Source organism: Hylaeus anthracinus, unplaced genomic scaffold (genome assembly GCF_026225885.1).
Source record: "Hylaeus anthracinus isolate JK02 unplaced genomic scaffold, UHH_iyHylAnth1.0_haploid 3, whole genome shotgun sequence".
NCBI lineage: Eukaryota > Metazoa > Arthropoda > Insecta > Hymenoptera > Colletidae > Hylaeus > Hylaeus anthracinus.
In genome coordinates this window covers 3016499-3033032 of record NW_026535284.1, presented here as the reverse complement: position 1 = coordinate 3033032, position 16534 = coordinate 3016499, and the positions used below count along the sequence as shown (strand labels likewise).

General features: G+C 36.9%; 2 protein-coding genes across 6 annotated transcripts in view; one reads left to right on the top strand and one right to left on the bottom strand.

The window, feature by feature from the left end:
- Nucleotides 1-16534, bottom strand: part of LOC128894204 (tensin-1) — a 332764-nt gene that overhangs the window by 253736 nt on the left and 62494 nt on the right. The window lies entirely within an intron of this gene.
- On the top strand, nt 3986-15383 carry LOC128894239 (putative sodium-dependent multivitamin transporter). The gene is made up of 7 exons (XM_054155875.1): nt 3986-4215; nt 5427-5558; nt 7471-7692; nt 8286-8629; nt 8683-8802; nt 10589-11263; nt 13763-15383. Exons 1-7 carry the CDS (start codon nt 4210-4212, stop codon nt 14004-14006), a joined length of 1743 nt encoding a protein of 580 aa, XP_054011850.1. The 5' UTR covers nt 3986-4209; the 3' UTR covers nt 14007-15383.

The following is a 16534-nucleotide window of genomic DNA, read 5'->3' as shown; positions in this document are numbered from 1 at the left end:
CGCCATAATTTCCAAACGACTCGACATAATGAAATAAAATAACTTGTAATCATTTTCTTTATCTTTTCTCTACAGCGCTTAAATTCCCGTAAGCTGTTCCATAACTTTTACAATATATTTACACGAAATGCACGGTTTTTTGTTCTAGGTTGGAATCTGTGTCCTCAATCCTTTCAGCCGATTGAGGCCTCACGTAAAAGGTGTTTTGAAATCTTGGGTACTCAAGTTGCAATTTTAGAAGAAAAACATATAACAAAATTTTGTTTTTACACTTGAATATGCATTTAATAAAATACCCTACTTGAATGTTTCACTACTTTTAATAAATATCTGAAAAAAATTCTCGAAATTAGCTTATTATTGGGGGATCTGGAGTGGCTTTACCCCTAAAGATGTTTGGAAATTACAGCGTATCTTGTTAGACTCTTGTTCGACTAAAACTTTACCCATCTCTGGTTAGAGCCAATCGGGGGTAGGAAGCGCGTAACACATGGTGAATGTCGATCGAGCGTGCGGGTCAACGATTGTCCGATCAAGTTCAGCAGCCAGTTAACCGACTGTTAGCCTGCTGTCGTTCTGCGTCCGACTAACGACTTAATGACGGGAATTCGCCACTTACGAGGCTCCTCCTTTTCTCCTCTTTCTTCGTCCGTCGTCTTTCTTCTCCGTTAGCAATAGCATCGGCGTAAAACGAGCCAGTCAACGGTCAAGTAACAATGTCGAAAATTGGACGACGTTCAACAGGGATCTCTATTAACCTCCAGTACGAGGCATCGTGTAATTACGTTGGAAGGAAATAAATTTAACTTGGCAAATCATAAAGCTTTCCGAGCAATCTGCACGCATTAAACCTATCCATGGGTTCTTAATGTCAAGGAGAAACAGAATATTAGCATTTAGATTTCAGTCAATCGCGTGTCGATCGCTGATCACCATAAACGTATACTTCAACATTCAATCCTAATAAAAAGAAAATTAAAATATTCTGTATACATAATCAATCTTTAAGGATTAACCCGATTCAAAAATACATTGACAGAAAAGTCATACCGATTATTGAAATTTTGTTTGATATGTGACTTTTTCGTTTTCCCATATAGAACCTTCCATAAGTATCAAGAAATTCAGTAAATCACAGAAATGTGAAATCATAAATGAATGAAAAGATGAATGTAAAAATGTTATAGGAGTGAGTATAATAAAAGTGATTTGAATACTTATATATCAATGAGGAAAGAAAATTAATTTTCTTAAACCATTTAGAGCTTAGATTTAATAATTATTTTAGTAGTTTAATGATAACATGAATTTTATAATTTTCCCTTGGTGGAAAAGCTTCACGATATCTCGTGTACTTATCTCTTAATCTTGCGAACTAACCTCATAATAAATACACTTGTCTATTTTCTCCTTAAAATATGTATAGGAAAAAATACGAGATCACTCCACACATTTTGTTACACAGTGAATAATTATGATAAATACCTGTAAAGAGAAACATTTTTGATATTCCCTGAGGATTTGTCTGTGTTCAAGTTCCAAAGCTTACCTGAAACAGAAAGGAAAAATCAAGTTAGCAGCCGAGTATCACTTTTTATTAAAAATGTTAGAATAAAATTACTTTTCCAGTTGAAGCACAACTACTGAAATTTTAATATTCCGCATTCATTCGTGAAAAAGACCAAATCTAAAGGAACGCATAAGGGCAAATTCACAGAACTTTAAGATTTACAATTTCGCGCCTTTATTTAACGTTATCTTCTGATGTTTCAATATTTTAACTATCATATGGATGTTTTTAGTGGAAGGTATGATAAAAAAAAAAGTTTTCCATGGACAACTGTTTAAAAATGTTTTGCTTTCAATAGTATGATCTAAAACCTTTTTTGAATTTTACCTCCTGACATCCACGCCGTCAAATTAAAATCGAGCAAGCATACAGTTTTTGTTAGGTTTTGAGAGTGTAAATGTGTGTACTAAAGATTAAAAATGTGCTGTCAATTTTAATTTCAACTGCGAATCTAAAAGTTCTCTGGATGTACCCATAAACGAAATTTGATGGCTGAGAACTAAAGCCCGCCCTAGCGAATATGTACCACGAGTGTATGTACTTTGGCGTGATCGTCGCTCGAGGAATACTATCTCTAACACTAGTGGAAATCAAACTTTACTCGTCCGTTGTTCGCCCTATCTTGATCCATCTTCCCGCACCGTCGACAAAGATCGATCCCTCCTCTGGATCTTGGAATTCCCACCGTTGGTAGATTCCTATGGTTGCCTCCCTTCCCGGAACAATACCCAATGACTCCTCGATTGTGCCTGATAATGCTAGGAAATTACATTACGGCCAGAAGCTACCGTCTTGCGGATAATTGTTATGCACCGACGCCGCAACAATGGCGTAGAATCCGCATCGACGTCGAGCGAACGATTTCACTGAAAATCTTGGGATATTTTCCATTTTCTGTGCCCTTTACGAGGCCACTTGTCCCCTCTGTTTCGTGTTCATTGGCTTCCAATTACGAGACTTCAAAGGTGGACCGCGGTCGATAACACTTAGCCGTTGATTTCTGCTACGACAAGGAGGGATTGAATATTCCTTTCCTGTGGTTTTGCTCTCGTTATTTCACATCGCGACAAGAACTCGCCGAACAGACAAAAATCCCCCTTTATCCTGAATTCATTAACCTTTCCGCGATTAAGTATTCGTGACGCTTAAATTTCTCGTTGGTCCACGCGCGGTACGATTGGAAACGGAACTGGTTCTTTCGCAAGGGTAACGAACGCTATCGGTTTAACATAATTAAATAGTTATTAAATTATGTGATCGATTTTTCAACCGGCTGTCACCGGCCCCGCGTTCCAGTCAGAATCTTTGATTCTACCTGCTCGAGATTTACATTAACAGCTATTGTGGAGACATACATGGTGTTTGCTTTAAATCGGAGTGGATACACATTTCGCGAGGAGATGAAGCTATCAAAAAACTGTTTTTACAAAAATAATTTGGTATAAAGTGCCAAACATTATGGTGAAAATAATTGTGTTGGAAGTAAAGTGTTGTAGGGGATTTAATAAATAAATTAATTTGTTTTAATGGAAATTTATATATTTATTCATAACGATAGAATTTGTTTAGATACATTCATCGACCTATCATACATGATCATTTATTGTAATTACGCCTAACTGACAGTCGTGCGACGACAAAAATTTTCTTCTCTTTTTTTCTTTGTTTCTTTAAAGCCTTAAATTCGTGTTTATATTTAGTAGATTGAACGCAGCCCGTTAGCTGTATAAACGGGGACATGTTCTTTTCTTCTTTTAGTCTTGTTCGATCGCCAATCTAATGACTTCATTTTCTAATTTATGGCTTTATATTTCAATAATTGACCTTGTATTGTAGGTCGATGAATTTGTCGAAACAAATGCTATCGTATTATGGAAAAAATATATGAAATTCTAGTTAAAAATATTAATTTATTTGTGAAATCTCATTCACCACTTCACTTAAAACAAAATTACATATTCCATACTATTTGTTCATTTGATCCCAATAACTTTTGCAAAAACGTTTTTTGTTATTTTCATACCGTCATGAAATATTTAACCATTCCGATTTAAACGAAACACCCTGTATAGTAGATTCGAACACGTTTCGAGTACTAGTTAATCCATAAACATATAAATAACCAAAGAATAATTTCCTTTCGAAAGGTAAAATAATATTTATGAGGTAGAAGGTAGAATATTAAATTTAAAAAGAGAACCTGTAAGACTTTTAGAATCTTTCCTCTTTGATGTTTTCGTCTTCTTGTCACTTTCAGCCGTTTACCTGAATATTCCTGGATTTCCTAACATTTTTGTAACTAAAATGCCCACGCTTTGCGTGTCTTCGACAGCAAAGATGCTGAGCCAACCTTTATGTAACGGAATGTTTTTTCGTCGCCTCTTTCTGCACGTCAAAACGACGACACTCGTTCGCTAAACACGAAAGGCGATGCAGTCTTGAGAGGATCGTTCCTTCCAATTGTTAGTCTGCCATCTCTGTGCCATCAGGATTTAATTTTCCATCTTTTTCGAACTGCGCCCAGCAGCTTTTACACCTAGTCACCGTGGGACAATTCAGGAAGAAACGAGTTCGCGATAACGAATTTTTCGTGAGTCACGAGTCGATGGTATCGTACATGTACAATTGGATTCCATAAAATGGACGTGAGTACCTCTTTCCATAAAAATATTTAAATAAACAGACACTCATCTCCGTAGCTTCCGTCGTCATAAGTTCTGCAAATTATTTTCATTCGAAGATCAATAAGAAAGACAGTCATTACCGTTATACATTCTACGCGTCTAGTTTACGACCAGTTAATAACGATTAACAAAATTGATGAAGTAATTTAACTTGACTTTCACGATAAATCGGCATTCAATATTATCAGAAATTTGTCAAACATTCGAGTGAGACAAATTTAAATTCATGGAGTAACAGTTACAATTTGCTTTTTTCAATTTTATCGTTCATTTCCTAGCAAGTTAATCCAGTGGTAACACGAGTACAGCCATAATTTACTGTAGCCATCTATTTTTCGAGGTCAAGTACCAGTCACGATAAGGAACATTTCGCTCTGGCTCTTGAGTGCTCTCGAGGGTTTCTAAATAAACCCTAACGACGCTGTAGTGGATTTACGTTCACTGATTCTGGTGCCCATATGAGTACTTCAAGTTCTTCGTTTGATACTATTCGCTTAAATTATAAACGCATTAAGTTCCCACAGGCCTGTACAAGTTTGGTATTTGACACGTAATATACAAAAATTGAATGCTTGCAAGATCTAATGCAATGTAGTTGAACATCGTGTACGTATTTTAACGATTTCGCTCATCAAACAGCCAACAGAAGGCCCGGTTTGATCCATTTTCATTTTTGTAGCTAATAAAAATAAATAAAACATCCATATTGAATCCCAAATTGAGGTGTAGGTAATCAGGTTCTAAAAAAACAGAAACGAAAGAAACTCTTTATTTTGAAAGGAAACTACAGTACCATCTATAAGTAGAATCTGGGCGGTATCGAGTAGCTTTTGCTTTGTCACATGTCTCTCGAAGGCCCACTGAATTATCCACCTCGAATGCGTCTCACAATTTCCTTCCAGAATTTTCGTTTTTTCCCCGCAATAATTAGATCGAAGCTGTTCAACGATTCATCAAGTCACCACCATTTCGATAGTCCAACCATCCATTACGGTTCTTGATCTCGATCGATTTAACGCCTTGCCGTTTGTCGACGATGATCGGGTCTACAACACAGCGTATCACGAGAAGTGACGTTGCACTAATAGTTGATTGTCAGTTAGCCAGACTTAAGCGAACAGCCAACCAACAATTTAGACGATGGGGTATCAGAAAAGAGGATTCGTTTGCAGGCGCAGACCAAGGGTAACAGCGCATCGACGCTCCAATGGCCGGATTATCTTGTCATCGGTGTAATGCTGTCGATCTCGTCCGGCATTGGGCTTTACTACCGATTCACCGGCGGCAGACAACGAACAGCCGAGGTTAAGCCCTGGAAAATTAATTTCGACACGGACGATCGAGTCTACATAGACAAGCGCAATCCAATATCCTCGATAAACGGCGTTCGAATCGGAGCCAGGTTGGCACGTTCTTAGATCACGGAGCCCGTGCTCGAAGGAGATCTTTCACCGTTATCGGTCCGATCGATCTAGCCGCAGCGATAAATATTGCTATCGACACAAATTGCCAACTATCGGCCGGTATTAATTTATCGGGTTACCCGAGAGCGATTCAAAGACTGACCGGGGAACATTAATTAACGTTGAAACGTTGTTACGAATCGAGCTGGGCCCGCGCGAAAAGTGTCTACTCATACTCCTGATGGCAACGAGTAATAGGTGATAACAACAATGCTGGGTAAAGAGCGAGAACAATATTTTCGCGTTCTCCGCGGTCCATCGGAAGAGATTGTCTTGGAGGATCGAAGGTGTCGATGAAATCCTTCCGTCGATCGATCGATTAATTTCACCATAAATAGCAAAATTCTTATTTGGATAAACAATACAAGTAACGAACAAAGGATGAATAACTGTTTATATAAACTAGCTTGAACGAATGAAATTTTAACTATTCAATCAAATAAATGTCTCGAATTAATTGCTATATCTTGCTATAGCTATGTCTTATTCGTTACCCATTATTCAAATTAAATTTTACCCGGCTGTGTTGTAAACAGATTGTTCTCAGATCATACTGTCCCTTTAAAATCACAATTGATGAATGTTAGTAATTGGATTAAGTTAGATTTTGAGGGTGCGGATAAAAATCTTAAGGAATGAGGGGTACTCAGAAATGTCAAAAAATGGCACTTTTCGCTTTTGATATCTTTTTGAACTACACATTTCAAGAATATTTTCAGTAAGTTTTAAGTCGATCCAATTAAAAATGACAGAGTTTTAAGCCTCAACATAAAATGTTGACACGTATACATTTGTACAGCCAGTTTTATAAGTATTCGTACCCTCAATGTTTGTTGAAGAAATTTGTCTGATGTTCCCAACTAAATGTCTTAGTACAAATGTGTACATAAATAAACTTACACGTGTATATATTTATAATGAAAAATTTATTTGGAAACATCAAATCTATCATTTAATTAAGACAAACTTTTTAGTAGACATAGAGGGTGTGAATATTTATTGTACGACTTTTAACTTTAGACATGTGTCATTTATTTAAAAATCAATATTTTTAACCGACTTCGAAAAGGAGAAGTTACTCGATTCAAAATGTAAACTTTTTTCCTAGAAGCTATGATTAAATACTACTTTTAAGTTTTAATTAGTTTTAAGAAATCCGTTGAAATTCTTAATTGCAGATAATCCAATTTTGCATTACATTGCTCACTACAAACCATGTTTTGTGGAGGTCCATGTTGCATATTGCTCATATCTCCAACAAATTTTCGATATTATTTGGTGCAAAATTTTATATTATGTCTTCAAGCTTATATCTTTCGAATAGAAAAACACTGATTATAAAATATATCAATCGAGAATAAGTGCTTTCTTAGGCCTCGCAAGCACCCGTCATTCCTTAACCCGTTATTTACTGAAGTTTTTAAAGTTTTTAGAATCTAGGCGTTCATCTTAATCTTATATCATCTTATAGAGTTGTCTCTAACAAGCTTCCAAACGAAAATCTTGTGCTACCATTCAACAATTAATAACGAACTTCATAGAAGTGAACTTGAAAGTCACAATAGGCTTCAAAGCGTTTAATTAATAGAGTACCACGAGAAAAATGACGGGACTTATAAGTGTCGCTAGTAAATAAAGGGTTTGAAGCAACCGTGTTTTATTGGGTAGCAAATGTGAAAGCGTCTTAAGTAATCGTCTTAAATATCGCACGAATAAGTTACTTTTAACAAAACCTATGATTCCTCATCAACAGGAATACTTCTCCGCCAATCGATCGATGGGCGCCATTCCTCTGTCGATCGCTCTGACGGTCTCTTTCATGTCGGCGATCACCCTGCTCGGAATCAGCGCCGAAACTTACTCCCACGGCACGCAATTCATCCTGTTATACTTAGGCGGTTTCATTGGTACACCGATCACCATATATTTCTACCTTCCAGTCTTCTCCGAGCTGAAGATCGTAAGCGTCTACGAGGTAATTGGACGAGTAGTAAATCGGTGCTCATCATCGGTTCTCTACTTTAAACTGTAACGTAACTCCTCGCCCACGAAGCTATCCAAATTAGTGCCATTAGCCCCTTTCGTTAACCCTTTCATTATCAAATTATTTAAAAGTTATTAGCCAATTACTAATCTCTATACATCTGCATTAAATGACAAACGACCGATTTATAAATACTATTTATAATGAAGAAATTTCCGAATTGTTTGAAGAAATTTACCGAATTGTTTTCCTTGCAAATGTGTAGATGAATGTGTAGGGCAAAGTTTTTGAACACGACAAGGAACATTTCTTGTGCCTTTGATCTTGCCGTTGTAAAAAATGTATAGTAATACGTGTCCATAAAGACAATGCATTCTCTTTTATCGTAATGTGTATAAATATGTAACAAAACATGCAATACATGATTTAAAAAAAAAAAATTAGAAAATACAGATGAAATCATTATTTCACTTGATAATTCTAAATTTGTAATCATATGACTACAGTGAAAATGAAAGGGTTAATTGTACTATTCAATGTCACACAGAAATAACGCTCGATTACATAATCTCTGGTTCTTCTAGTACCTAGAGAAACGATTCGGAGTTAAAGCACGATTGTTGACGAGCCTCACCAACTTCCTGCAATTGATACTGTATACCGCAGTAGTACTCTTCGCGCCTTCATTGGCCCTAGAGGCAACGACTGGTCTGTCGGGCGACATGAGCGTCCTGCTGATCGGTCTGATCTGTACCTTCTACTCGACCGTAGGTGGTATCAAGGCTGTGTTGATCACGGATGTGTTTCAAGGAATACTGATGTTCGCTGCACTTGCTAGCGTTCTCGGGGTTGCGAGTAGCGTCCTCGACGGAGGCTTGTCCAACGTGTGGAGTATCGCTCAGAAGAGCGGACGAATCGATTTCTTCGAGTAAGAACCCGATTAGATCCAAGAGATTTGCACGAGGACTCGTTTGCCTTTAGTTTCAGATTCGATCCTACGATACGACACACGTGGTGGTGTATGCTGATCGGAGGGACGACCCTATTCTTGTCTCTCTACGCCGTGAACCAGGTTCAGGTGCAGCGTTTACTCGCCGCAAAGTATGTACTTAACCTAATTCTGTTAATCTTCTTTCATTTAACTAAAAATTTACACAATGAAGAAAGTAATAGTATCCAAGGTTGGTTAAAGAAATTTTAAGAACACACGGTAGATACATTAATAAAAAGAAAACTGAACTGTTTTTTATCATTACTAATATGATATCAAAAAGAAACTATTAATAAAATGTATTTGTTAATGCAACATAAACATATCGAAACGTAAACGATGTAATTGATATTAATAGATTCGTTACTTTTATTAGATATTTATTTCTATTAATTGTCCACAATAATTATTAAGTGTCCACATACTTCTGAACGGAGGTGTACATCTGTATTCATTGAGTGCCGATTGATACATATGTATTCATTGAGTTCATTGAGTGTTGACAGAGTACGATTGATAACTACATTTTATTTGATTGTTTTGGGTCGATCATAAACTGGTAGTCGGAAATGTATGCAAGTGTAACAAATCCTTCCAATGCATCTTCCATAGGAACTATATTTTTTCTCTTTTTTCTTCTAATTTCATTTCTATATCTTCTTTCAAGACCACTACCTCCCCTACAGCCTATCATCTCTTCACACTCCATCGCCCTTCTTTTTCTCGCCATCCTCATCTTCTCTCTCGCTTCCTCTTTCCCAACACAGTGTCCTCCAGTTCACTCCTAGGGTCCGTCTAATGTATTTATTCTGTGATGTGTCCACTATTTTCCTTCCTTCCTGTCGAATTGCTTTAACTTCCTTTTTCATATTCTTCTATACTCTTCTAATATTGGATGTGACGCTGTTCGTAGTATAACAGACAAGGGGATAATTCCACCCTGAATCGAAAATATAAAATAATTATAATTTGTTTGTTCAACCCAGCTCACAACTCCCACTCCTGTGCGCGCGATTGTAAGCAATTGTTGTGTGTAACATTTTCATTTTTTCTATTTTTCTGTAATGACTCACTAGTAAATATTCCAACTCGATTTCATCGAAAATAAAGCCTCGTATGCACAAACTTATATATTCGACCCACAGTCAGTTTTATACATGGAATCGCCTCCTTTCCGGCCGTATCGTGATTTGCGACAACGCCCTGTACAAGTGCACGGGTACTTAACGAATGTGCAAAAATGATTTCATCGAAAATAAAACCTCGTATAAAAACACTTTCTACTATATTTTCGATTCAGTTTTATTCGAGGAATCACGCATTGCCGGTTGTACCACAATTACCAACACACCTTGTATATTCTCTGATACACTCTGTGGTAAAAAGGCAAATTCGAATCCTTAACACATTCCTTAACATACATACTTCAAATTCTATTCCTGTTTATGAACAGACTATGAAAATCTTTTTCTATTATACATTACATATTTACAACATTGTTATTTCAAAACATATTAGGGTGACCGAAAAAGAATCAAAATTTTTTTTGCTGGCGGAAAATATTTGTTTATTAAAGAAATCTTAAATACTAATCAACAAAATATAGTTTCCATCATTTTTTAACACTTTTTGCCAGTATAAAAGCAGCAGTTCGATTCCCTTTTTAAAAAAGTCCTTAGATTTTTCAATGAAAAACTTTTCCAAGTCGAAGACATTTTGATTACTTTTCGGCCCCCCTAATATATTGTAATTTTTATCTTCGCCCTAACAATACAAGTTTGCGGTGTCTGGCTTCAGTATTTTATTATTTTCCTCAATACTCTATATTGAAAATATCCGGTCGCGAATGTGTTAATTGTATACCTAGAATCTTGACTGTCATTTTACATCACCCAGGAGCACGAAGGCGGCGCAGAACGCGCTTATACTGAGCGGTCCGATCACTTTGTCGCTGGGAAGTCTGACAGCGTTCTCTGGCCTGGTACTCTACGCCATTTACAAGGACTGTGATCCATTGATGTCCGGTCAGATCTCATCCTTCGACAAAATAGTGCCCTTCTTCGCGGCCGATAAGATGTCGCGATTCCCAGGCACGTCTGGTCTCTTTATCGCGGGTGTCTTTAGCGCAAGCCTCAGCACCATATCCGCCGCGTTGAATTCCCTAGCCGCAGTAGAGTTGGAGGATTACGTGAAACCCGTGTGCAACAAGCTTGGCGTGCACATCCCCGATGAAAGAGCAACGCTGATCGGCAAGGTGCTCGTCGTGGCAAACGGTTTGGTTTGCTTGGCTCTGGCCTACTTGTGCAAAGCGATAGAAAACATGGTTGAAGCAGCAGTTGGAATCACTGGGGCGATCGCCGGGCCTCTCCTTGGCATCTTCACACTGGGGATGTTCTTCGAAAGCGCGAACGAGACGGGAGCCATCGTGGGAACGATTACCGCGTTGATAATTTGCTTTTGGTCGATGATTGGAAAGTATGGCTCAAAGGCACCGAATCTTCCGCTGTCCATTGCTGGCTGTGACAGAAATATCCTCCTGGCTAATTACGGCAAACTTCCAACGTTCACCGTGTAAGTTTTCTTACGAGCAATTTTTTTCACAATTTTAATTGTAAATGTTTCCATAAGTCTGCTTTTGATTTTTGTCTCATTTTGTTGCACGAGAAGACTTTCATAGTGAAAGTTAAACAGACCCTTAGTAACGATTTTATACACCATTTTAATAAATAAAATGTCATAAAGTTCTAAATCGACCAAACATATAATAAATATTTACAGTATGTAATTTTAATTACATTCACAGAATAAACGCAAAAAAAATGTTATCCTGCGATAAATATCTCATTTTGTACAAGTGTAGCAGGTGTTTTAATTCTTATGACCGACAGTGCACCTATAGAAAGTCCGTGCAAAGGCATAAAAACATCAAACATAACGCTTATCATTCTCAATAAATTCGCTTGTAATAAGCAGTTTTCGCAATTACCCCATATAGAAGATTTCACGATCATAAACATGCACACTTGCAGCCACTTTTAGAAACGTTGCCCGTTTCGTCGAACGATATTTCCTTTCCAATAAGGAAATTATACGCACGTGTGAGACCAGTCTATCTACTGGCAGCGTTATTGCCGCAAAATATTCGCGGAAAGCTCGGCCAGGAAAGGCGCCGATTCTAAACACGATACGTTTTTCGAGGCTTTCCTTCTACCCATGATCAATATATGGACCAGACGCAAATTTATCGAAAACGAAAGATTTCTACGGTCGATAAAGTTAAACGGCGCCCGGATCCATAATTGGAATATAAATTACACCAAGATCGGTCTAGGATACGTTATCGTGTTTTTTTTCCACCAACACCGCGCTATCATGGGCGTGTAGTTATCCTGTGGTAGAAAATAATCAGTTAAGAGAAGCAGAAATTGCTTCCCGATTTCTTTCCGCTACGCCGCTTTCTCATAACCGATCAACTTACTATTCATCGTTTCCCACGATTGGTAGCCAACGCTAATTACGCGTTAATAAACCGACGATTAAATCCTTTGATAATCCGTGCCGCGTTCCGTCGTTACATGTTACAAATAATATCCTCTCTTTTCGCGAGACTTCGACAACGTGATCATGCTTTTTACTTTCTTCGTTGAAAGTTTTCGCGGCACGCGCCGCCGTAATCGCGTCATCCATAGAGATGAAGAGTGTAACGAGAAAACGGGCACAGGAAATGATCTCCTCGTGCTATTACGCCGTCCGTATCCTTCGACGATTCATTCTAACCCGACAGTCTTCGTTCACTTAGCCCCTCGTATGGTTAACCTGCGTCATTATACTGTCTGAGACTGACAACTGCGAGTCAAGCTCGTAGTGGCACGTTTTGGCCCAAGTTATGCATTACGAGTCGTAGTCGTGGTTTAGACTGAATGATTAAGTAATGGGAGTATGTAAATTGCTGTGCTGTTCGGTATCGTAGACAATGCGAGGTCTGAATGAAATATTTGTGTCGGTTCATAATTTTATTCAAATTAGCAACAGGAGGTAATCGTCCAAATTATCGACACATTTTTTATTTGATCCTACAGCTGAAAGGAGGGAGATTTAAAAGCAAGGGTTTACACTGGTTTTGAAACAGTTTTTTGTGTGTCGTTCATGTACGTTTCTAAAAACATATCGATTGTATAGAATTTTTTGACTGGAATGTTAATTTATTTATTAGCAAATTCCTTATACAATTTTCATTATTTAATCGTATAAGTAACGTATTATCTATAACGTCTAAAGTTAATCAATATCTCTTCACGGACAAAATAAATTTAAAATTTTTCTTTCCTTCTTAGAGACTCATTTTGTAGAAAAATGATACTGAATGAAGTTTCGTTTACGTCAAACAGCGCACAGATAGAAATTAACTTCAAATCCTATAGATGATATATTACTTATACATTTAAATAATATTAAATTTATGCGAATTGACAATTATGGTGTATAATATTAGGGTAAACGAGTTTGCACGTTATTTACATTGTTTCAGTTTGTGCAATTTTTTGAAGTCATTCAAATTACTTTATATAAATTAAATTCATATTTAACTTTTAGCCACATTAATTTATTGATCGTTTAATTTTTTTTTCGTTTTAGTAAAATCATGGAAAATTTTGAGATTCGAGTACTTTTACGTCACTACTGGAAGCAAGAGTTTGAAGCTACTGAAGCAGCTAGGAAAAATTATATTCCATAGCTTTAAACTTTTGCTTTCAGTAGTGACGTAAAAGTACTCAAATTTCAAAATTTTCCATGATTTTACTAAAACGAACAAAAATTAAGCGATCAATAAATTAATGTAGCTAATAATTGAATATGAAAGAGCTTTTCAAAAGTTACAAAATGATATATAACACTTGTATATAATATAAATTGAATGCCTTCAAAAAATTGCACAAACTGAAACAACATAAAAAATGCACGAACTTTTGGTTCACCCTAATAATTATTCATTATAGGTGATAAGTGTCCATATATTTCTGAACGGTGGTGTACATATGTATATTTCAACGATTAAATTCTGATTTGTAGTACCACTCCGAAGTTTTACCTGTACCGCATTTCATACATGTGGTACAGCCCCATGGGGTTGTTCATCACGTTGGTTGTCGGATATTTAACGAGCTTGGCTGCGAAGAGGATATTCCACAAGAACGCGCGTGAACCGGATCCCAATTTGTTCGTCCCTCTCCTGGCATCCAGAATCAGACGTCGACGACTAAACGCAGACAAGACCACGAACAGTCAAATGTTCGTTTTGGAGTCCAGAAAATGAGACGAGCAAGCGAACTACATTTTCACGAAGGATACTGGTTCTTCAAAGTGATTCTACGCTGAACTTCTTCATAGACATCTGTCGCAAGATCGACTAGAAGATCCGGATGTCCAAATTAATTGACTGTTTACGATCACTTTTTGCTACATCTGCGAGAGCTACAATACTGACTCCTGAATCCGAACTCGGAGACTAACATTAGGTTTTCAAGCTTATTCTGCATCAGACATCTACACGGACATTCAGCGTAGAATCAGTCAGACCTAGATAAAATACTACCCGAATAAGAGATGACGAATAATGTAGCTATTCATTTGTTATGTGTATTCGATCAACCAACTACTCAGATAAACTTACGATCATTCGATGAGAGATTTAATTTAATTTTATGAATCGAATTGTAAGTTTTATATAGCAAATAACAAATCGAAAGCTGCCTATTTTTTATTTATTATGATAAGTAAACTGCGAATTTTATTCATTTATGATACAAGCGAATACGACAAATATATACTAAACATAACGAAAATGTTTTGCACTTATGCAAAACGAATATTAATCTTATTATAATAGTTAATAGAATATATTTTACATACATGTTCTATGTTTTCCATATTAGTGTACGGCATAAATGTATAAAATTCGCAGTCAAATAATAAGAATTTATGATGTTTACATCTTTTGATTTCAACTAGAACGATTAATTAATAGAACACTGAAAAATGCCTGCAGCATTGAACAATGAGGCCTATGTATTATGTATTATTACTACATAACGATACTACCATTACCAACATTTGTATATAGATTTTATTAGATCAACTTATTAGATCGTAACATTATTTACTACATACATATGTGTTCCACGCAGAACTTCTATACCTTTCGGTTATTCGACCACATTGTTTTCTATGCAAGAATGTTATTTCTTTATTTAAAGAGGACAATACTCTTCAACGTTCAATATGTCGTTTATATAATAAATAACGAATAAAACAGATGCTTAATAAAACAATATCGATTACCTTTGATACATACAGGAACAAAGAAGAAAAAGGGTACTTTAAGATCAAATGGATAAATGTACTATTCCAATGTTTTAAGAAATAGATTCTTCTTGAATAATATTAGGTTCACCCAAGAGGCCAAAAGTTTCTTTCGCAACGTATACTCAACTGTTTTGTCTGACAGCGTTTATATAACTAAACTATCGAACTTAATCGAACCATTCGAGCACTTACAAAATAATACGTATCAAATTATTCAAATAGTCCCAACTCTAGTTCAAAGCCAAATTATTTAATACTATCGTACGCGCCAAATGTAATATCGATCGATTCAACTATGTTTCTATCAATGATACTCGTTAATAAAATACATATATATATGTATGTATATATCCATCCAGCGTCGATGTTAGTCACCCCCTCCTCCCACCCTCGGATTTCATAATTAATCCTCCCAACGATTTCATTAGCCGCAACTCAGCCCTGCATGCCACGGATGGTAATTCAATAAACGTTCCACGGGATGCCCTCGCGACCAGTTCATCGTGCGCTAAATTTACCGGACAGACTCCTTTTCTGCGCTCGTTTGCAACTTAACGAGCGACGATTGGCGGAAAAGGATGCGAGCCAATCCTCGTGCGAGACCATGTGGGTCAGTCTGCCGTCGATTCGCGCGGAACGAATCCCGCCCGCGTTGCGAGACCCACCGAAAAATTACCGTAACTCGTCCCATGATCGTTCCTGACTAATTCGACGCGACGCGAGCGTGAACGATCTTGCGACACGCTTAATTGAATCACATTCGACTTTATAGTGCACGGCCTCTAAAAGACACGAAGCGAACGACAATTGAACACATTTTTCTGAAAAGGGCGTCAATCAAATGTATTACAGTTTATTGACATAGAATTGATTGCATTGGATTTTCCGTTTGTCTTAAAGAGGCCTTGAGTTCAGGATTGATTAGTTTTCCAAGAAAACTGCAATGATGTTGTCGACTCAATTCTGTTGAACTACTTTCAATCCCAAGACGCACCACGGTCTACAACATGCTTATCACCTGGTCGATGCTATTTTGTTATTTGTCAAGTTTAATTCTAGAGATTTCTTCATTTATCTATCTTTTTAGCTATCTATAAATTCTAGAGACTTCTTACTCAAAATTTGACACAATATTCTCGAAATGTGTATCTTTTGAGAAATGCAAACGAAAATCGACTTTTCAGAAAAATGATTAACCCTTTCAGTGTCAAGGAGCGATATATCGCTGCTTGAAGCAGTAAGTACTGTAACTCTTTGCTTAAAATTATCTGACATTTCTCGGATGTGTATGAAAATTTCCTCTGACACTTAAAGGGTTAATGTTGTGCTCCCTAAAGTTCACTACCTAATACATTCACTGTAATGTTTCCAATAATTCTGTCCAGACTACCATAGATGCACGAAAGAAATTTTGTTTTCTTGCATTAAATAAAATGATCCTATTTGTAATGTACTTGCATTCTGTGCGAAATGGAATCC